At 41.2% G+C, this 23,625-nt stretch overlaps 1 protein-coding gene across 29 annotated transcripts in view; it reads right to left on the minus strand.

The window, feature by feature from the left end:
* ttn.2 (titin, tandem duplicate 2) overlaps positions 1-23,625 on the minus strand; it is a 162,119-nt gene that overhangs the window by 19,211 nt on the left and 119,283 nt on the right. For all 29 annotated transcript variants that reach the window (XM_081713292.1, XM_081713286.1, XM_081713282.1 and 26 more), the window contains 12 exons: positions 6,462-23,564; positions 6,052-6,348; positions 5,367-5,954; positions 4,977-5,279; positions 4,292-4,876; positions 3,896-4,195; positions 3,467-3,769; positions 3,036-3,341; positions 1,175-2,941; positions 784-1,077; positions 389-667; positions 6-305 (listed from right to left, as the gene is read on the minus strand). In XM_081713292.1, the coding sequence (XP_081569418.1) occupies positions 6-305; positions 389-667; positions 784-1,077; positions 1,175-2,941; positions 3,036-3,341; positions 3,467-3,769; positions 3,896-4,195; positions 4,292-4,876; positions 4,977-5,279; positions 5,367-5,954; positions 6,052-6,348; positions 6,462-23,564 (22,425 nt within the window). The remainder of the gene's footprint in view (positions 1-5; positions 306-388; positions 668-783; positions 1,078-1,174; positions 2,942-3,035; positions 3,342-3,466; positions 3,770-3,895; positions 4,196-4,291; positions 4,877-4,976; positions 5,280-5,366; positions 5,955-6,051; positions 6,349-6,461; positions 23,565-23,625) is intronic.

Consider the following 23,625-nt stretch of genomic DNA (forward strand, 5'->3'; position numbering starts at 1 on the left):
CTTACTGTATTGCATTTTAGCAACAATTGAATCAGATTCCAGTGGTTTACCAACACCAAACTTGTTGACAGCAGAAACACGGAACTGATATTCATTGCCCTTAATCAAGCTTGTGGTTGTGAAAGAGCAATCTTCACACTTGGATGTAACAAGTGCCCAGGTAATGCGTGAGGTTTCACGCTTTTCAATCACATAATGCGTGATAGCTGCACATCCATCATTTTCTGGAGGACTCCACCAAAGACTTGCCTTGTCAGCAGAGATATTTGTAAAGCGAAGTGGGCCCTCGGGTGGACCAGGGGTATCTGAGTTCGACATAAATATAATCAGTTCACTATACTTCACTGAGTTTTCAAGTGAAGACTAAGAATTTTTAAATATTACAAACCTTGAACTCTGACAAGAACATCCTCTTTCTTTGTTCCAGAGCTATTCTTGGCTTCAATGGTGTAAACTCCACGATTTTCACGATCAGCATCTCTAATGAACAATGAGCTTGATCCAATGACAGTTGTAATATCAACAAGCATTTTATCAAGTTCTTTTCCATCCTTATACCATGTAACTTGAGGTACAGGTCGCCCACTAATATTGCAACTCAGCTTGATGTTTTCTCCAGCCTTGATGGTCAGAGTTTTTTCAGCACTGAACCGAATCTCAGGAATAACTAAAGAATGAGAACAAATATTTGGCTATTTGTTATCACAACACATATAGACCAATATTCAAACTAATGCACACCAATTCAAAGCTTTATGCATCTAATTATATTATGAAACATACCACTTTCATCCTTGGTCATAATGTAGCCAGATGACTGTGATGGTGGACTGACCGTTCCAACAGCATTCCTGGCAATTACTCTGAATTCAAAGCGATCACCACAAGCAAGGCCTGTTACTGTGAACTGGCATTCACTAATATCAATAAAATTGCATCTTAGCCAGCGAGCTCTTCCTTGGCGCCTCTCAACACTGTATGCCACAATCTTACTGCCTCCATCACGTTTGGGTGGTTCCCACTGGAGTGTGACGGAATCTCTTGTAACATCAATACAATTAGGTGTGCCAGGAGGATCTAAATAATTAAACACATAGGAATTAGTTTGCCAATATTGATATTAACTTGTGTAGTTGTTAGAGTTTAATATGTGAACATAAAACTTGAAACTCACCAACAGGAGAAATTGCAAGTTTGTGCTTGCTTTGTTCACTAACTGGACTCATCCCAGCATTGTTCTGAGCATACACTCTGAATGAATATTCCAGGCCTTCAATGAGACCAATCACTCTGTATTCTCTGCCAGAGATGACAGTGGAATTCACTTTCATCCAAAGAAGGCTGTTTCTGTCTTTCTTCTCAAGATGGTAGCCGGTAACTGGAGAACCACCATCAAAGCTTGGAGCATCCCATGAAACTGTCATGCCATCACTTGTAACGTTAAATACGACAGGCTTTCCTGGTGGGCCTGGTGGCTTGTATTGGTGCTGGGCAACAACATCTGATGAGGTTAGAGGCTCGCTCACTCCATATTTGTTCTCTGCACGCACTCTGAATTGATACTCAGTGCCCTTAACTAAGTTGGGTATTTTGAATGTGGTCCTGACCACACTTGAACAAACCATTTTCCAAGCTGCTTGAGAAGTCTCACGTTTCTCCACACTGTAGCAGGTGATTTCTCCACCACCATCTTCCTGTGGCACATTCCATGAAATAATGATGCTCTGAGCTTTGATTTCATCAAACTGGATGGGGCCCACTGGTGCAGATGGTGGCCCAAGAGTGATAACCTTGATGTCAAAGAAGTTCTTGACAAGTTTATTGTCAAGAACTAAGGTATATTTTCCAGCATTCTCCTTTCCTGTGTTTCTCACAATCAGACTAGCTTTATTGTCTGTTTGTCTAAAGCGAATTTGTTCACTTTCCTTCAGTGGGAAATCATCTTTCATCCACTGAATTGTTGGCTTGGGTTTGCCTTTGTATGGTAATTCAATGTTCACATTTTGTCCAATGCGGACACTTAATTCACCACTAGGGTAGTCAATAAGGTTAGCCTCAGGTGGGATGAGGAATTCCTTCACAGTAATAGGTCCAATTTGAGAGAAGTCACTGCGACCTTTCTCATTTTTGGCATACACTCTGAAGAAAACCTCAGAGAGTTCTTTAAGATGTGTTAGCTCATACTTGAAGCATCTGCAGGTGCCACAAACACTCCATGTATCCTCCTCTTTTGTTTTCTTTTCAATGATATATTCAGAAATGTGGCTGCCACCATCATGATCAGGCTTTGTCCAAGCCAAAGATACCGACGTGTTAGTTGAGTCAAACATGACAAGGTTCTTTACAGCACCAGGAGTCTCAGTTGCTCTAACAGGTTCAGAGGTTTCACAAGTATCACCAATACCATTTTCATTTTCAGCAGATACCCGGAAGAAGTAAGCTATCTCTTCAGAGAGACCTTCGACCTTGTATGATGTGTTGGAACATTCTGCTGTAACTATAGAATAAGCCTTCATTTTAGCATCCTTCTTCTCAATTATATAATTGGTAATTGGAGCACCACCATCGATAAGAGGAGGTTCCCAGCTCAGAGTGAGTTTTCCACGTGTTACATTTTTCACAACCAACTTATTGCAAGCAGATGGTGAGTCTAATACCTTTACAGATATAGAAATTGTTTTTGGCTCACCAACTCCATTTTCAATTTCAAGAAGGTATTTGCCTGAATCATCCCGAGTGACCTTTGGAATGATAAGTGTTGTTGAATATTCTGTGTTATTAATGGTATATTTCGCATCACCACTAATATTCCTGTCTCCCCTCCTCCATGTAACATTGGGTGCTGGTCTGCCCTTGAGAGGAATCATTATTTCCACATCTCTTCCAGCCTTTACTGTATACTGAGTTGACATTGAAATATCAAGATCAACATCAGCTTCCTCTGTGGATATCAGACAGAAATAGTTTGTTTAGAATTATAACCACCAAGTATGAACATATTCTGAAATGTTATTGGTAGTTTTATCAGTACAAACCTAAAATATCCTTTGCTTGTACTGGCTGAATCATTTCAATTGCACGTCCAGTTCCAGCACAGTTAACAGCAGAAACGCGTAAATAGTAGTACACTCCAGGTTTCAAATGGGACACCACATACTCAGTGGTTCTTACTTCACCTTTAGAGCTAATAGTAACCCATTCTTTGTCATCAGCCTTCATCTGCTCAACTACATAGCTAGTGATCTCACTGCCACCATCATATACAGGTTTCACCCATCCAAGGGTAATTGATGTCTTAGTTGAATCAACAACTTTAAGTTTTGTTGGTTCACTTGGTGGATCTGAAATTATTTGTAAGAACATATTTTAAATTATAAAACAACAGAGAAATTGATGTGTTACGGCTATACTAAGAAAATCATTAATAATGTTTCATAATGAACACACATAGTACAAATGATCTTACCAATAGGATCATGTGCTCTATAGAAGATGGATGCATCAGAGTATTGACCTGTTCCAGCTTTATTAATTGCACAGACACGATACTGATATTCATTTCCCTCAGTGAGACTGCTGACTTTCTGCCTAGTATCACGAATCGGATCTTTAATAACCTTGAACCATTGAAGACTCTTCTTTTCTCTTTTCTCCAGATAGTATCCATCAATATCACTGCCACCATCAAGGCTTGGCCGTTCCCATACCACAGTCATTGTTGATCGTGTGATCATAGTGACCTGAGGTTTGGATGGTTGACTTGGAGGTACTGCATAAAACATAATACAAACATCAAAAACATTTAAATCAGCATTACATTTAAATAATTAAACATGTAAATATATTTAAAGGTAAATATATTAAAACATTTAGCAATAATTGAAAAATTATTTACCAAAGGCATTTTGCGCAACAACAGGCTCAGATTCTAAAGGATCTCCAATGCCATATTTATTCACCCCACGGACACGGAAGATGTACTCATTGCCTTTGATCAGTCTTGGAACAGACACAATGCAGTCCTCCAGTTTCTCAGAGATTACGGACCACATAATTCTGCTACTCTCACGTTTTTCCACAATGTAGTGGGTGACCATTGCACCACCCTCATCAGCTGGAGGATCCCACATGATGGTTATAGTGTCTGCTGTAATTTTCTTAAACTGAATCTCTCCCACAGGGGGTCCAGGTTTGTCTAACAGAGATAAGCAAGTACACATTAAAATATATAATACACAAAAAAAAAATTTCTTTCAGTAATATGGAATTCAAAGGGTAGTGAGGAACACACCTTGAATGAGTACTCTAATGGCAGCATAAGCTGAGCCCAAGGAGTTCCTGACCTTCAGTTCATATGTTCCAGTGTTCAAACGTGTGGCATCCTTGACTGATATGCACGTAGAATCAGCGGCATTTGAAATTATTATCTGAGCTCCAGACTCCAGCTCTTTTCCCTCTTTGTACCATTCAATAGTTGGATGAGGTTTAGCAATAATACCAACTTTCAGCTGAACTGCCTCTCCTGCTTTGTATTTTAGCACATCAAGATATTCCTGAGGAAGTTCAATTTCAGGGGCACCATAGGTATCCACACATGTAACTGGGCCAACAATAGCTGAAGGGTTACTGATGGAGCCAACTGCATTCTTGGCTAATACTCTAAATTCATAAGATTCATCTTGTGTCAGACCTGACACAGTGAACTTGGTGTCTGAAACATTGGTCAGATTAACTTTTGACCATCTGTCTTTTGGACTATCTTTTTTCTCAATGATGTACCCAGTCAGTTTGCTGCCTCCATCATATGATGGTTTCTGCCAGGCAAGGCTGATTGAACTCTTTGTGACATCAGTGACACGAACATCAGTTGGAGGTTCTAAAAAAGCAGTGCAAAAATACAAAATTATAATGATAGTTTCCTATGGTCTGTCTGGGTTTTTTTACATTGAACAATTCACTTTGTAATATATTCTTACCACATGCATCAATTGCCAGAACAGCATCTGAAATTTTGCTGAATGGACCAGTGCCAGCTGCATTTTCTGCTGCAACCTTGAACTCATAGATGAGGCCAGGACTGACATTTGTCACTTTGCAATGTGTGGCACGGATCACAGTTTTGTTGAACTTCTTCCACATAATACTGTTCTTGTCTTTCATTTGAAGATGGTATCCAAACACATGGCTTCCTCCATTAGAGGAAGGCTCCTTCCAATTAACAGTAATACTTTCTCTAGTGACACCAGATACCCATGGTGTTGGAGGTGCATCAGGAATTGCTGAAACAAGGTGAAACAGATATTTGTTTGTTATTGTGGTGCAGTCTAATAAAAATGAATAATACTGATACAAAAATAGTTACTTACTATATGGGAGATTGACTGTGACAGGTGATGAATCAATGTGGTCACTGATTCCAAAACGATTTTCAGCCCTGATTCTGAACTGATACTCAACTCCTGTAGTCAGTTTCATAATCTTGATTGTGCATCTTGCAACTGCAGATGAAACTTCAATCCAGTTTGCAGTAGTTGTTTCTCGTTTTAGGACAATGTAGTTTGTTATTGGGCTACCACCATCATAAGCAGGAGGGAGCCACTTCAGACTTAAACTGTCTTCTGTGGTATCACAAATCTCAACAGGCCCAAGAGGTAGACTTGGTCTGTCTAGCACAACAATATTAATAAAGGACTTGGTGGTTCCACTTGAGTTGGACGCAGTAATGTCATATCTTCCTGCATCATGAGCAACACTCTCTCGTAAAGTGATGATAAGGGATTCGGGAGTTACTTCCGAATTGAACCTCATGGTTGATTTCAGAATCTGATCACTCTTCGAGAGAGAGACCTTTGGCAGTGGTTTTCCCGTAAGAGGAATCTCAACCTTAAGGTTTGACCCTGCCTTTACATAGACAGTATTACGTTGGAAGTTCTTCATGTTAATCTCGGGAGCCTCTGTTAATACAGAAAAGCAAAAATTCCCATCAGATGATTTACTATTCAAAATCAATAAATCAAATATTGAAGACAAATATGATAATAAATAGCTTACCTAGTTGATCTTTAACAAGCACTGGCATAACCATGTCTTTAGGGTCACTAAGTCCAGCATGGTTTTCAGCACAAACTCTGAAGAAGTATTCAGCATTTTCTCGCAAGCCATAGACAACAAAGTGCATTGATTTGGTGACACCACACTTTATCCACTTCTGCTGTCCTTTCTCCAGTGCATCAACCTGGTAATTGGTAATCTTACTACCTCCATCATGCTCAGGTTTACTCCAAGCAAGGGAGACACTGTCTTTTGTGACCTCTGTTACACCAAGCTTTTCTGGTGGACTTGGTTTTTCTGAAATTAATAGTTACATATGTGTTAATAGAAAAAGAATGCACTACAAAGCAAATACAACAAAATTGTTTTATCCACACTCAATTTTAGAGCCAAACATTATAATAACATACCTGTAATTTTAGTTCCATCTTTGGTTTCGAGTGGTACCCCCGTGCCATATTCATTTTCACCAGTAACTCTGAAATAATAAACACCTCCCTCTTGAAGGTCAGTTACTTTGAAAGTAAGTCGGTGGCAGCTATCTGTAACCCTGGTCCATCCCTTTTTGCTTGCCTCACGCATATCAATGAGATAGTTCTTGACAGGAGCACCACCTTCATTTTCAGGGGTGTCCCATGTAACAGTTGCAGAATTTTTAGTTACTTCTTTAACTACTATACTGGCAGGTGGTCCAGGTGAATCAAGAACTTTTACAGTCAGTGTTAGTGTAACTGTTCCAGCAACATTTTGAAGAGTTACATTGTACTTGCCCGAGTCATTTCTTGTAGCTTGCTCAACTGTGATGGATGTGCAAGTATCAGTGGTATCAATTGCTGCCCTAACTCTCAGGTCAACATCGGGCTTATTCCACATTACATTTGGCACTGGCTTCCCCTTGAATGGAACTCTTAAAGTAAATGAGCTGCCATCTTTAACAATTAGAGTCTTTCTCATTTCATTACTAATGAGGAAAACAGGCTCATCTTCTCTGTCCTTTGCTACTTGTGGATCAGTTTCAGGGCTTGGTTCACTAGGACCAATTTTGTTAACTGATCTAACCATAAAAACATACTCTGCTCCTGATGTCAGCCCTACAACTGTGAACTCAGTGTTCTTAGTGTGTTGGACTCCAACAATCCAGTCATCCTCATTGGTTTTCCTGTATTCAACTGAGTATCCTGTGACGGGGGAACCACCATCAAACAAGGGCTTGTTCCAAGACAGTGTTATTGTGCTTTTGGTAGAATCAATGATCTTTGGCTTAGTAGGTGGTGATGGTAAGAATAATGGGTCCTCTGCCTTTGTCAATGGGCAAGGCAAGCTTGGTGCACTCAAGCCTGCAGCATTCTCTGCATAGACACGGTACTCATATTCACAACCTTCACGCAGATTAGAAGCTTTGACTCTTAGATCATAAACAGGCTTTTTGTTGACACGTACCCAACGGAGCCCAGATTTTTCACGTTTCTCTATTACATAGCCATTAATACTACTGCCACCATCAGAGACAGGTCTTTCCCAGCAGATTGTCATTGCGTCACTTGTTACACTAGTGACTTCAACATTTGTTGGTGCAGCAGGTACTGTAAAAGGATCCATGGCCTTAACAGGATCACTCTCTAAAGCTTCACCTGTTCCATATTTATTTACTCCTAGAACTCTGAAAATGTATTCATTGCCCTTAAGCAGTTTTGTCACTTTGCATGTTGTTGCTTTCATGTCTGCATAGACTAGGGTCCAGGCTAGGCGACTTGTCTCACGTTTCTCAACAATGTAGTGCTGAATTTCGGCACCACCATTTTCTTGGGGGGGGCCCCAGGATAAGGAGCATTTTTCTGCTGTCATACCAATTACTTCAAGTGGCCCAGATGATGGGCCAGGTCTGTCAAGAACTTTACAGTTCACTGCTAATGATCTTGTACCAGCAACATTCTGTAATGTCAGAACATACTGTCCAGAGTCTCTTCTAATACAATCTCTAACAATCAATGTTGTGGTAGTACGAGTTGATGAAATTTCAACTCTTGCCTTAGCATCAATTTCTTTTCCATCTTTTGTCCATGAAATCACAGGAATTGGACGGCCTGAAATTTCAGCATCAATTTTCAGTATATCTCCAGCTTTGATTACAACAAGTTGCCTGAGTTTGTCCTCAATTGTGATGCAAGGTGGATCTACATCATCCTTTACTGTAACAGGGCCTGTACCCTCAGATGCCTCACTAAGTAAACCAGCTGCATTCTTTGCAATAACATGGAAATCATATCTCTGATCTTCAATAAGACCTGTCACATCAAAATATGTCTCTTGGAGATTGGTGAAATTGCACTTCAACCAACGACCATCTGGAAGTTCTTTTCGCTCAACAATGTAACCAGTCACCTTGGCTCCACCATCATTTTCAGGCTTTGTCCAGGAGAGAGAAACAGAAGTTCTTGTTATGTTCATAACAATTGGCTGACCTGGAGGATCACATGGATCTCTTGCAGCTACAGGATCACAAGCTTTTGTACAAGTTCCAATGCCTGCAATATTTTCTGCATACACTCTGTACTGATAAAGAAGACCCTCTTCAAGACCAGTTACTTTGAACTGAGTATCAGGAACTAGATTCCTTGTGACCTTTGTCCAAAGAATGCTACTTTGGTCCTTGCACTCCAAATGATATCCAATGATGGGGCTTCCACCATCACTGACTGGTTGTTTCCATGTAACTAACATGCCTGACTTTGTGATGTTAGCAACCTGAAGATCAGCTGGAGGACCTGGTGGTGAGAAAGAGTACTGTGCAACTATTGGAGGAGAGTCAACAACATGACTCTTGCCATAACGATTTTCAGCAGCAATGCGGAACTGATATTCTGTTCCCTGAGTTAAACGAGATATTTTTATTGATGTCCGTGCCACAGTGGCTGAAACAATTTGCCATGTTGTAGTTGTTGTATCTCTCTTCTCAACAACATAATTGTTGATTTGACAACCACCATCATACACTGGAGGATCCCAGGATAAGGAGATGAAATCAGCACTTACTTCATCTACTCTGATTGAAATTGGTGGACCTGGTTTGTCAAGAACAATAACTGTTATTTCAGCTGATTTAATACCAATTGAGTTGGTCAGTGTAATTTCATATTTTCCAGCATCTTCCCTTATTGTGTCCTTGATAGTAATCTTGGAGGATGATTTAGATGTCAGAACATTTACTCTGGTTGTTTGCTTCAGTGAGTGGCCATCCTTCTTCCATGTCACTTCTGGATGGGGTCTGCCTCTGAATGGAACATCAATTTTGAGATCTTCTCCAGCTTTTACACTGTAAGTGTTAAACAGCAAATCAATGATGGGTTCAATTGTGATATCCTTGGCCACAACAGGTGCTCCTAATGGTTTAGGATCACTCTTTCCTTTGTCATTCATTGCTACAATTCTGAAAGAATATTCTTCTCCTCTTGTAAGTCCTTCAATTCTGGCTTCCAGTGCTTTTACTGTTGCACATGCTGTCCATTTTTCTGACCCTTTGGTCAACATTTCTACTATGTAGCCAGTTATTTTACTGCCACCATCATGGTCTGGCTTTTCCCATGAGAGACTTACAGTATGGCGAGTTACATCAACAAGTGTAACCTTACCAGGAGGTAGGGGTGCTTGGGATACTTTTACTGACTCTGTGGTGGATACAGGCAAGCCAACACCAAATTCATTCACAGCCAGTACACGGAAATAATAAACACCTCCCTCCTGGAGGTCATCAACCTTGAATGAATTCCTGACACAGTTATTTGCCACAGTTGTAAATGCCATTCTTTTGGATTCACGTTTCTCCACAACATAATGAGTAACCTTAGCACCACCATCAATATGTGGAGCTTCCCACTGTAGTTGGACTGAATCCCTCTTGACATCCTTTACCAATAAGTTAACTGGAGCACTTGGGGAGTCCAGGACTCTGACATTAATGAATGCAGACTTAGTGCCACTATTATTTTCAAGTGTCAGAACATATTTGCCAGTGTGAAATCTGTCAACATTGTCAATGACAAGCATGGTGTAAGAGCTTGTGACTTCAATTTGGGCACGCTCTGTTAGAGGACCATCTGCCTTTGACCATTTAACTTCAGGCTCAGGCCTTCCTCTAATGGTGACAAATAAGCGCAGTGTTGCACTTGCACGAACAGTAACAATTTTTCTTAGGTCAGCATCTAACTCTATTTCAGGGGCCTCAAGTTTCTCAGCAGCAATTACAGAGCCTTGAACATCAACATGATCTCCAGCACCTTCAATATTAACTGCACAAATGCGGAAATTATATTCAGCATTCTCCTTCAGCATTTTGACTGTGAAGTGCGTGGTTTGGACTCCAGTTGGAGGTGTACACACTATCCATTCATCATCACTGGCTTCTTTCATCTCAACAATATATCCAGAGACTAGTGCACCACCATCATAAATAGGTCTACTCCATGCAAGAGAAACAGTTGTGCTTGAATGATCTGTTACTTTGGGATTGCTTGGAGGACCAGGAGGATATATTGCATCACATGCTTTGTAATATTCTGATGGTTCACTTGGTGTGCCAACACCAGCAGCATTTTCAGCAGATACTCTGAATTCATAAGCGTGTCCTTCTGTTAATCCAGTGACTCTGAAACGCAGGTCGCTTAGTGTTTTTTTGTTGCACTTTGTCCATCGGACACCCTCTTTATCACGCTTCTCCAGGACATAGCTCTCAATTGGTGAACCGCCATCATCCTCTGGTCTTTCCCATGTAAGAACCATCGAGTCTTTAGTAACTGCACTTGCTTCTGGAGTTGAAGGAGGACCAGGTGTCTTGAAAGGATTTCTTGCAATGACTGGTTCAGATTCAAGAGGTTCACCAATACCGTACTTGTTCACTGCCCTGACTCTAAAGATGTACTCATTGCCCGGTAAGAGTTTGGTGACTTTGTAACTGATAGCTTGAATTTTTGGTTCTACCATAGTCCAAGAGAGTCTGCTGGTTTCCCTTTTCTCTATGATGTAATGTGAAATAGCAGCTCCACCATCATGTGTTGGATGGCTCCAATGTAAATAGCATTTCTCTGCTTTGACACCGGTTACCTTCAGAGGGCCATCTGGTGGACCAGGTCTGTCCAGAACTTTGACATTTACAGGCACCAGTTTTGTTCCACCTACATTGCTAAGACTTAGGACAAAATGTCCACCATCTACTCTTATGCAGTCTTTGACAGTAAGAACAGTGCGTGTGATGGTGGATTTAATTTCCATTCTTGGAGTAGCACTATCAATTTCTTTTCCATCTTTAAGCCAAATTATGTCAGGGATTGGTTTACCAGCAATGTCAGCGTCAATGGTAAATGTCTCACCAGCATTCACAATTATGACATCCTTGAATTTGGAATCCAAAGTGGCTGAAGGTGCTTCAATTTGATCCTGTGCAGTAATTGGGCCAGTGCTTTCAGAAGGTTCACTTAAAATTCCAGCTGCATTTCTTGCAATTACTCTGAATTCATATCTGTCTCCTTCTGTTAATTCTGTGATTGTAAATTGAGTGTCAATTATATTTGCGAAGCTGGCTTTCATCCAGCGGCCATCAGGCAACTTCTTTCTCTCAACAATATAACCTGTAACTGTAGTGCCTCCATCATATTGTGGCTTTGTCCACTGAACTGTGACAAGGTTCCTTGTTATAACGATAGCTTCAGGAGTACCGGGGGGGTCACATGGATCACGTGCAACAACACTTTCTGAAACTTTGCTAAATGGACTCATTCCTGCAATATTTTCAGCATACACTCTGTACTCATACTCAATACCCTCTTCAAGACCATTTGTTTTAAAATGTGTATCAGCAAGGAGGAGTGTGTTAAGTTTTGTCCACAGAATGCTGTTTTTTTCTTTGCGCTCAATATGATAACCAAGAATAGCACTACCTCCATTATTGCTAGGTGGCTTCCATTGAATGACCATGTGGTCCTTTGTCACTGAGGACACAAATGGTGTGCCTGGTGCCAAAGGTTCACTGAAAGGGTAGCTAACAACGACAGGTACCGAGTCCAGTGAAGAGCTCTTTCCATATCTGTTTTCAGCAAACACTCTGAACTGATATTCTACACCAGTTCTCAGTTTAGAGATTTTGATTGTTGTACGTGCAATTGTTGCTGAGACAGTCTGCCAGTTTGTGGTTGTTGTGTCACGTTTTTCCACAACATAATTGTTTAACTGACAACCACCAGTGTACACTGGTGGCTCCCAGGAAATAACAACATAATTGGCACTTATTTCCTCAATTTTAACTGGTCCAACTGGTGGTCCAGGTTTGTCCAGGATGATTATGCCAATTTCCTCTGAGGCTGTACCTACACTGCTTGTAGCTGTTACTGTATATTTGCCAGAATCCTCTCTATTGGCATCTTTAATGCTAAGGATTGTTGATGTTGCAGTGCTTGAGACATTTAGCCTGGTTGTCTCTTTTAATGCTTGCTCATCTTTACTCCATGCAACCTTTGGCACTGGACGACCTCTTACTGGAATTTCTACTTTGAGGTCTTCGCCACACTTGACACTGTATGTGTTGAAAGTCACTTGGAGGGTTGGTTCAATTGTAATGTCTTTGGCTGTCACTGGAGTAGCTAGTGCCCTTGGATCACTTTTTCCTTTATCATTGTAGGCTGAAACTCTAAAAAGATACTCACGACCAGTGCTAAGTCCTGTGACTGTTCCCTCACATGTTTTGGTAGTTGTTGCCACTACCCAGTCATCAGAACCTTTAGGCTGCATTTCAATAAAATATCCTATAATTCTATTACCACCATCATGATCTGGTTTCTCCCATGACAGTGATGCAGTAGTTTTAGTCACATCAGTCAAAGTGACTTTACCCACTGGTAGAGGAGGATCTGCTGTTTTTACAGAATCTTCTGTTTCTATGGGCAGACCCACACCAAACTCATTCTCAGCCATGACTCTGAAATAATAAATGCCACCTTCAGTGAGATCACCAACACGTAAGGTAGTCTTGTTACATTTTGTAGTAATGTTAGAGAATGCCGGCCTAGTTGATTTACGTTGGTCCACAATATAATTCTTTATCTTGGCACCACCGTCAATAAGTGGAGGCTCCCAAACAAGAGTAACATAATTTCTTGTGATATCTTTTACAACTAAGTTTTGTGGGGCTCCTGGTGTGTCCAGAACTTTAACTGAAACAAATGCAGTCTTGGTACCACTGCTGTTCTCTAGAGTCAGAGTATATTTTCCAGCATCATTTCTGTCACAGATGTCAATTGAGAGTTGGGTATAATCCAGACCCTTTTCGATTTGAGCTTTACTAGGTAGATCACCATCATCCTTAGTCCAGTTGATCTCCGGAGTGGGTCGGCCCTTGAAGGGTATGTTAATTCTCATGGATCCTCCAGCACGGACTACAATGCCCTTCCTTAACTCAGAACTGAGTTCAATTTCAGGTGGATCCATTTTATCAACAGGCTTAACTGTGCCTGGCAAAGCAACTGGCTCACCAACTCCTAGTCTATTAAGAGCACATATCTGAATCTTATACTCTTGATGTTCTGTCAGTTTGGTTATGGTGAATTTAGTATCATTCAACCCTGTAGGCGGGGTACATGTAAGCCATTCCTCCTCATCAGCTTTGCAAATCTCTACAATGTAGCCCTGGATTTCTAAGCCACCATCATAAATTGGTCTACTCCATTCAATAGTTACTGAGTTCTTTGTGGTGTCAACGAGATGTGCATTAGTTGGTGGGCCAGGTTTAAATGTTGGATCACATGCTTTGTAATACACAGTTGGTGAACTTGGTGTTCCAACTCCAGCAGCATTTTCTGCAGATAATCTAAATTCATATTCATGATCTTCTGTGAGACCTGTGACTCTGAAACGAAGGTCTGTGACTCTGCGTTTGTTACATTTTGTCCATCTGACCCCAACTCTATCTCTCTTCTCTACAATATAACCAACAATCTCATTTCCACCATCAGTCTCAGGACGAGTCCAGCATACAGTCATGGAATCCCTTGAAATATTTGTTACTTCTAGTTCTCGTGGTGGTCCAGGGGGAACATATGGATTTCTCATAAATACTGGTGAAGATTCTAAAGGTTCGCCTACACCAAATTTGTTGACACCCATAACACGGAAGATGTATTCATTTCCTTTAAGAAGCTTAGTAACCTTAAACATGGTTGCTCCACAATCACTAGACACTACAGTCCAAGCAAGACGGCTTGTTTCTCTTTTTTGAATAACATAATGGGAAATATTGCTGCCACCATCATGTATGGGAGGAAGCCAAGACAATGAGCATTTCTCACTTGTTACATTAGAAACTGTCAAAGGTCCTTCTGGGGGCCCAGGTCTATCAAGCACTCTAACATTGAAGGACACAGATTTAGTTCCACCAACATTAGTAAGATGCAAAGTATACTGTCCTCCATCAACTCTAATAGCATCTTTGACAACAAGAACTGCTTTGAAGTCAGTGTTCTTGGTCTCAGTTCTTGCTGAAGTTTCAACTTCTACATCACCTTTGAACCACTGCATGGTTGGAACTGGCTTTCCAAGTACAGATGCCTCCAGTGTAAATGTATCTCCAGCATTTACAGAGATAATTTGGGTGTACTGTGAGTCAATCTCATAGGTTGGTGGTACCACCTCATCCTTAGCAGTGATAGGTCCTGTGGTCTGAGAAGGTTTGCTGACTGATCCAGCACCATTTCTGGCAATGACTCTGAAGTCATATTTTGAGTCTTCTGTCAGACCTGTGACTGTAAACTCATTTTCTAGAATGTTTGCAAAACTTGCCTTCATCCAACGGCCATCTGGGAGGTCTCTTTTCTCAACAACATATCCAGTTACCATACTGCCTCCATCATATTCTGGTGGTGTCCACCTGAGTAGTATTGAGTGTCTTGTGACAATAATCGGCACAGGGGTACCAGGAGGATCACATGGGTCAAGGGCTACACAGCCCTCTGAAACTTTGCTGCCTTTGCCAATTCCAACAATATTTTCAGCAGAGACTCTGAACTCATATTCAATACCTTCCTCCAAAGGAGAAGTTTTAAATCTGGTGTCTTGAATAAGTGTTTTATTTATCTTTGTCCAGAGGATGCTGTTCTTTTCCTTTCTCTCAAGATGATATCCAAGAATAGCACTGCCACCATCTGAAATGGGTTTGTGCCACTCAACAACCATAGACTCTTTTGTGAATGCAGATACAAATGGAGTTCCAGGGGCCCCTGGTTCTTTAAAAGGATACTGAGCAACAACTGGCTCTGAGTCTAAAGCATAGCTTTTTCCATATCTGTTCTCAGCAAAGATCCTAAATTGATACTCAGCTCCAGTTTTCAAATTTCCAACTTTAAGTGTAGTCCTTGCTACTGTAGCTGAAACAACTACCCAGTTGGTTGTAGTAGTGTCTCTCTTTTGTACAATGTAGTTTGAAATTTGGCAACCTCCAGTGTAGGTTGGTGGATCCCATGACAATGTAATACTCTCTGCACTTATTTCATCTATTCTGACAGGGCCTGTTGGTGGACCAGGTTTCTCAAGTATGATGATTTCAATGATGGCCTCTTTTTGTCCCAGTATATTAGCCACTGTAACATTGTACATACCACCATCATCTCTTGTTGCATCTTTAATGGATAGAGTTGTATGATGTGCAGTATCTGCAACATTAACCCTTGTGGTCTGTTTTAGAACTGCGCCATCTTTAGTCCATGTAATAGTTGGTTTTGGATGACCACTGATTCGTGCTTCAACTTTTAAGTCATGGCCAACTTGTACACTATAAGTACTAAGTTTTGTCCTTACAGTTGGCTCGATTACTAGATCCTTTGCAAGAACAGGGTGTGCCAAAAGTCTGGGATCACTTTTTCCCTTGTCATTAACTGCAATTACCCTAAAGTTGTACTCTTCACCTTGGACTAAATTGGTAACAGTGGTGTCAAGTGATTTAACTTGTGCACACAGAGACCATTTTTCACTCTCCTTTGCTTGCATCTCAACTTCATAGTGAGTTATTCTGCTGCCCCCATCGTGTTCTGGTTTTTCCCAAGACAAAGAAACACTCTTGCGTGTAACATCCAAAACAGAGATTTTTCCAGGAGGTTGTGGCACTTCTGAGATTTTCAGTGGTTCTGGAGTCTTCGCAGGTAGTCCAATACCATATTCATTTTCAGCAAGGACTCTAAAGAAGTATATTTTACCTTCTTCAAGTTGTTCAATCTTATATGTCATTTTATTGCAAGAAGCAACAGTAGAGTATACTTTTCTTGTGCTCTCACGCTTCTCAACAATATAATTTTTGATTTTAGCTCCACCATCCAGCAAAGGTGGCTCCCATGTTAGGGTTATTGAATTCTTTGTTATTTCTTTCACATGGAAGTTTGTAGGTGCATCAGGAGTATCAAGTACTCTCACACTAATGAACGCAGATTTTGATCCACTTGAGTTTTCCAATTGTAAAGTGTATTTTCCACTGTCAAATCTATTGACATTTTCAATTACAAGTGAGGTATAGCTGCTTGTAATATCAATTTGTGCTGTTTCATTAATTTCACCTTCAGCTTTCCCCCATTTGACCTCAGGTGTAGGTCGGCCCCTGATTGGAACAAACAATCTAAGAGACCCTCCAGCTCTAACGGTGATGATCTTTCTTAAGTCAGCATCAAGATCAGTATCTGGTGCTTCCAGTTTGTCTTCCACAAGAACAGAACCTTTGATATCAGCATTTTCACCAACTCCAACCTTGTTTATGGCACAAATCCTGAATTTGTATTCATGTTTTTCCAAAAGCTTTTTAATTTCAAAATATGTTTCTTTGATTCCTGTGGGTGGAGTGCACATGGTCCATTCATCAGATGTGCTCTCACAAGCCTCAACAATATAACCTTGAATCTCACAACCACCATCGTAAATAGGTTTGCCCCACTGTAGTACAACAGATGTCCTTGAAATATCAACAACCTTGGGGTTGTTTGGTGGACCTGGCCTGAAGATTGGATCTGTTGCCTTGTAGTACACAGTAGGAGCACTTGGTTTGCCAACTCCAGCTGCATTCTCAGCACTAACACGGAACTCATAACTGCGGTTTTCCAGAAGACCCGTCACCCTGAAGCGCAGTTCACTGACTACACGCTTGTTGCATCTTATCCACCTGACACCTTCTTTATCCCGCTTTTCAATTACATACCCTGTAATTGCATTTCCTCCATCATTAGTAGGCCTTTCCCATGTAACAACCATGGAGTCCTTTGTTATATTGGATACTTCAACACCAGTCGGTGGATCAGGAGTGACGAATGGATTTGCTGCAATGACCGGATCAGATTCCAGGGGCTCACCAATTCCATATTTGTTGACTGGGATCACTCTGAAGATGTATTCATTTCCAGGAAGAAGTTTGGTAATCTTCAAGTTCAGAGTTTGCACTTTAGATTCCACAACAGTCCAAACCAATCGGCTGGTCTCCCTTCTTTCAACAGTGTAATGAGATACCTCAGCACCTCCATCATGTAATGGTGCTTTCCAAGATATGCAACATTTCTCGTTTGTAACCCCATAGATTGAAATTGGACCATCTGGTGGCCCAGGGCGGTCTAGAACTTTGACATTGACAGCTACTGATTTCTCCCCACCAACATTTTTCAGCAGCAGTGTATATTGGCCACCATCAACGCGAATAGCCTCTTTGACACTTAAAGAAGTTGTGAAGTCTGTATTCTTAATCTCAAGCCTAGCTGTATTTTCAAGTTCCTGACCTAATTTTATCCAATGAACTGATGGAACAGGTTTGCCAAATATCCCAGCATCAATCCTGAAGGATTCTCCAGCATTAATCACAATAGTTTGGGCATATTTAGCATCCAAATCAATCATAGGTGGCTCAACCTCATCCTTTGCTGTGATTGCACCAGTACTTTGAGATGGTACACTGGATACACCTGCAGCATTTTTTGCAATCACACGGAATTCATATCTTTGCTCTTCCACCAAGCCACTGACAACAAATTCAGTTTCTATGATATTAGTGAAACTGGCCTTCATCCACCGACCATTAGGCAACTCTTTCTTCTCGACAATATAGCCTGTGACTCTGCTGCCTCCATCAAACTCTGGTGCTGTCCACCTTAGTGTGACAGAATTTCTGGTTACAATGACTGCTTCTGGTTTGCCTGGAGGATCACAAGGATCTCTTGCCACCTGGATGTCTGACACTTTGCTGGCTTTGCTCAAACCAACAATATTCTCTGCATAAACTCTGAACTCATACTCAATTCCTTCTTCAAGACCACTAACCTTGAATCTTGTGTCTGGAATAATTGTCTTATTTTGTTTTACCCACAGCAGGCTATTTCTTTCTTTACATTCAATATGGTAACCCAGAATTTTGCTCCCACCATCATTGCCAGGTTTGCTCCAAACAATAACCATACTTTCTTTGGTAACAGACTGAATAGTAGGAGGTCCTGGTGCACCTGGGAGCTCAAATGGATACTGTGCAATTACAGGCTCAGACAGGAGCAAAGAGCTTTTTCCATATCTGTTTTCAGCTGCAATCCTGAATTGATACTCACAGCCAGTCTTCAGTCTTGCAGCCTTAATGGTTGTTCTAGCCACTGTTGCTGACACAATCTGCCAGTTTGTGGTGGATGTGTCTCTCTTTTCCACAATATAATTATTAATTGTACATCCACCTTCATACTCTGGTGGTTGCCATGATAGTGTCACACTATCTGCAGTTACTTCATCTATTTTTATTGGTCCAATTGGAGGACCAGGTTTGTCAAGTACAACAACATGGATATCAGTCATAGCCTCTCCAACTGCATTTGTAATCTTGATAGTATATTTTCCAACATCATCCCTTGTAGCCTCCTTGATTACAAGATAGAGATGCTTTTCAGTTACTTCAGCATTTACTCTTGTTGTTTCTTTTAGGGCAATGCCATCTTTGAGCCATGTAACTGCAGCCTTGGGCTGAGCAACATATGGTACATCTATCTTGAGGTCATCACCTGCTAGCACACTGAATGTACTGAATAAATGTTTGAATGCAGGAGTGATAACAAGGTCCTTTGCCACCACAGGAACACTGAGTGGACGAGGGTCACTTGTTCCTTTTTCATTTGTTGCTGATATACGGAATGAATATTCTTCACCTTGAGTCAGACCGGCAATAACTGCCTCTGTAACTTTAACAGTCATGACTTGAGTCCATTTGTCACTGCCTTTCCCTTGCATTTCTACAATATATCCAGTGATTCTGCTGCCTCCATCATGCTCTGGCTTTTCCCAAGATAGAGTTACAGTGCTGCCAGTTACCTCTTTAAGAGTCACTTTACCCGGAGGAAGAGGCTTTTCAGAAATCTTGACAGGTTCAGCAGATTCCACTGGAAGGCCAATACCATACTCATTTTCAGCCAAAATTCTAAAGAAGTAACAACTACCTTCTTGAAGATCACCAATTCTACAGCTTGTTTTGGGGCAGGAGGCATTTACAATAGAATATGCCTTTCTTGTTGATTCACGTTTTTCCACAAGATAGTGTCTGACTCTTGAGCCACCATCAATGATGGGAGGATCCCAGATAAGTGAGACTGAATCTTTTGTAATTTCTTTAATTGTGAGATTTTGTGGTGCCCCCGGTGTGTCAAGCACCCTGACATTCACAAATGCTGTTTTGCTCCCTGAACTGTTTTCCACTGTTAACATATACTTTCCACTATCAAACCTGTCAACATTATCAACAACAAGTGATGTGAATGATGATGTTGCCTCAATACATGCTTTATCAAGAGGTTCACCATGCTCTCTAGACCATTTAACTTCTGGTGCAGGTCTTCCTTTAATTGGCACAAATAATCTCAAAGTGCCAGAAGCTCTAACATTCACTACTTTGCGAAGGTCTGAATCAAGGTCAATTTCAGGAGGGAGATATCTATCCTCTGCTTTTGGTGAGCCAGGTACAGATGCAGGTTCTCCAACACCCTCACTGTTCAGAGCAGAAATATTAATCTTATATTCCTGATTTTCTGTTAAGTTTGTTATGGTAAATGATGTTCCTGTGAGTCCCTCTCTTGGAGTGACAACTGTCCATTCATCTTCCTCTGGGAGACAGGTGTCCACAATATATCCTGTGATGTCTGATCCTCCATCATAAACTGGTTTGTTCCATGCAACAGTTATGGATGACTTGGTTGTGTCCAAAATTCTTGGATTTCCTGGTGGTCCAGGCTGGAATATTGTATCACATGCCTTGTAAAATGGACTTGAAGGGCTTGGAGCACTTAAACCAGCAGCATTCTCAGCAAGCACTCTGAATTCATATTCATGCCCTGGTGTAAGTCCAGACACTTTGAAGCGCAGATCAGTTATTGTCCTCTTGTTGCATTTGACCCATCGGAGACCAGTTTTATCTCTTCTTTCAATTATGTAAGTATTTATGGGGCTTCCGCCATTGTATTCAGGGTGTCCCCAGCAAACTACCATAGAGTCCTTTGTAATTGTTGTCACATCAGGAGCTTGTGGTGGATCAGAAGCTACATATGGGTTAGTGACAACAGCAGGCTCTGACTCAAGAGGCTCTCCAACTCCATATTTATTCACAGCCATAACTCTGAAGATATATTCATTTCCTTTCAGCAATTTGGTAACCTTATAGCGGTTGACTTGTAAATCTGTAGCTACATTTGTCCAAGTAAGTCTGCTTGTTTCACGTCTCTGAATGATGTAATAGTCAATCTTTGCACCTCCATCTTGAAGTGGTGGCAACCATGAAAGAATACATTTCTCTGTTGTCATGTCAGTAACATGAAGTGGGCCTTCTGGAGGCCCAGGTCTGTCAAGAACCTTAACATTGAAGACATACTTCGCAAATCCTCCAGGGTTGCTGGCAGTGAGAGTAAATGCACCTCCATCTCTTCGTGAAGAGTCTTTATTGATCAAACATGTGTAGAAGTCAGCTGTTTTGATTTCTATTTTTGCTGTATCCTCAAGGTCCTTTCCATCTTTTGTCCATACCAAGGATGGGATAGGTCTGCCAGTAACATTTGCATCTAGTCTAAAGATGTCTCCTGCCTTCACCACCACAATACTACTGAAACTCGAATCAACATCAAGCATGGGTTCCTGAATATCATCTCTACAGATTATGACTTCTGAGGGTTTGGAGGGCCGACTAATAGATCCAGCTGAATTTCTTGCAAAAACACGGAATTCATATGAAGCATCTTCTGTTAGGCCACTTACAGTAAAGCTTGTCTCATGAATATTGCTGAAATTTGCTTTGAGCCAGCGACCATTGGGCAGTTCTCTCTTTTCCACTGTATACCCAGTGATTGGGAAACCACCATCACCCTCTGGCTTCAACCACTGAAGGGTAACCTCATGTCTAGTTATATTAATTGCCACGGGTTGACTGGGAGGGTCCACTGGATCAAGTGCATATGCCATTTCAGATGACTTGCTTGGTTTGCTAAGGCCAGCCATGTTTTCAGCAATAACACGGAATTCATATGCAATAGCATCCATCAGACCTGATGATTTGAAAATATTTCCAACCACAAGGGCTTTGCTAATCCGTTGCCAGAGTATGCTGTTTTTCTCTTTTCTCTCAATATGATAGCCCAAAATTGGGCTTCCACCATCTGAGGAAGGTTCATTCCAGCTGATTGTAATTGAATCTTTTGTAAAGGCAACAACTTGTGGAATTCCTGGTTGGCCTGGTACATCAAATGGATAAGCAGCAACAACCGGCTCAGATATTATGCAGGGGCCAACACCATATCTGTTTTGAGCTTTAACACGGAATTGATATTCTATTCCAGTTGTAAGACGAGCAGCTTTGAATGTTGTGCGAATGACAGTAGCTGCCAACTCCACCCAATTTGTGCCTGTTGTTTCCCTCATCTCAACTATATAATTATTGATAGGAACTCCTCCATCATTCTCTGGTGCATCCCAAGATATGATTATATAGTCAGAAGACACTTCATCTACTTTTACTGGTCCAGTTGGAGGTCCTGGGATGTCATGCACTTGAACAGTAATGGTCTCTGTCACAGTTCCCAGTATGTTCTTTCCAGTCATTGAATACTGTCCTGCATCTTTCTGCTTGATATCATTTATATTGAGAATCGTAGATGTTGCTGTGTTGTCAATATTAATTCTCTGTGTCTGCTTAAGTTCCCGATCTTTTTTCTTCCAGACAACAGATGGCCTTGGACGACCCAAAATAGGAATCTCCACCTTCACATTATCACCTGCTTTGGCTACCACCAGCTTCTGATAGACACCTCTGAGGTCAAATCCTGGTGGTGTGGTCTGCTCCTTGATTACAACTGGCCGGCATTCACGAGGTTCACTTCTGCCTGAACTGTTCACAGCAAAAATGCGGAATACATACTCTGCATTCTCAGTCAAATCTGTTGCAGTGTAGTCCAAAGCCTTTATTGCTGTGACATGTACCCACTGGTCAGAATCCTTCTTCTGCGCTTCAATCACATAGCCAGTGATTCTGCTACCACCATCATGTCTTGGCTTGGTCCATGCAAGAGTTGCTGTGTCCTTTGACACGTCTGTGACTATTAGGTTGTCAGGTGCAGATGGAGCTTGAGAGGCTCTGATGGGCTCAGGTGTCTCTGCTGGCTCACCAATACCTCGTTCATTTTCAGCTAAAACTCTAAAGTAATATTCAGCCCCCTCTTCCAAATTGGTAACTTTGTAAGAACACTTTTGACAGTTTGTAGTTAATGTGGAGAAGGCTTTTCTAGTTGCCTCACGCTTCTCAATGATGTAATTTATGATCTTAGATCCACCATCAATAATTGGAATCTCCCACTGAAGAGTGATACTATTTTTGGTGATTTCTCTTGGTTTTAAGTTGACTGGAGGCCCGGGTGTGTCCACAACTCGGACATTGACAAATCCTGTCTTCTTTCCAGCAACATTTTCTAATGTCAAGATGTATTTTCCAGCATCATATCTTGTGCACTCTGGGATAACTACAAGAGTGTATGACTCAGTAGTATCAATATGGGCACGACCTTTAAGAGGAACATCCTCTTTCATCCATGTAACTTCTGGAGTTGGACGACCCTTAATTGGCACAAATATACGAATGGAAGCACCAGAGCGCACAACAAGTGTTCTTCTCAGCTCTGCATCAAGCTCAAAGTCAGGGAGTTCTTCACGATCAACAAGTTCCACAACTTTCTCAACTTCAGCTGGTTCCCCACGTCCTTCAGAATTAATTGCACGGACTCTAAAGCTATATTTGCCTCCTGCTTGTAGGTTTGGAACTACAAACTCAGTTATTCTCAACGGCGTGGCTGTGTCTTGGACCCAGTCATCATGTCCTTCCTTTTTGTGCTCAACAATGTATCCAGTCACATCAAGTCCACCATCATAGAAGGGTCTTCCCCAGTTAAATGTTGCTGTTGTTTTAGTGGTATCAGTAATTCTTGGGTTAGATGGAGGCCCAGGTGGATCTGTTAAGAAGAAACATGTATTAAAATGATAATTGAACAGTGAGCCAGTTTGAGGAAATAA

Source organism: Electrophorus electricus, chromosome 4, assembly GCF_041902795.1.
Source record: "Electrophorus electricus isolate QZ-2024a chromosome 4, ASM4190279v1, whole genome shotgun sequence".
Taxonomy (NCBI): Eukaryota; Metazoa; Chordata; class Actinopteri; order Gymnotiformes; family Gymnotidae; genus Electrophorus; species Electrophorus electricus.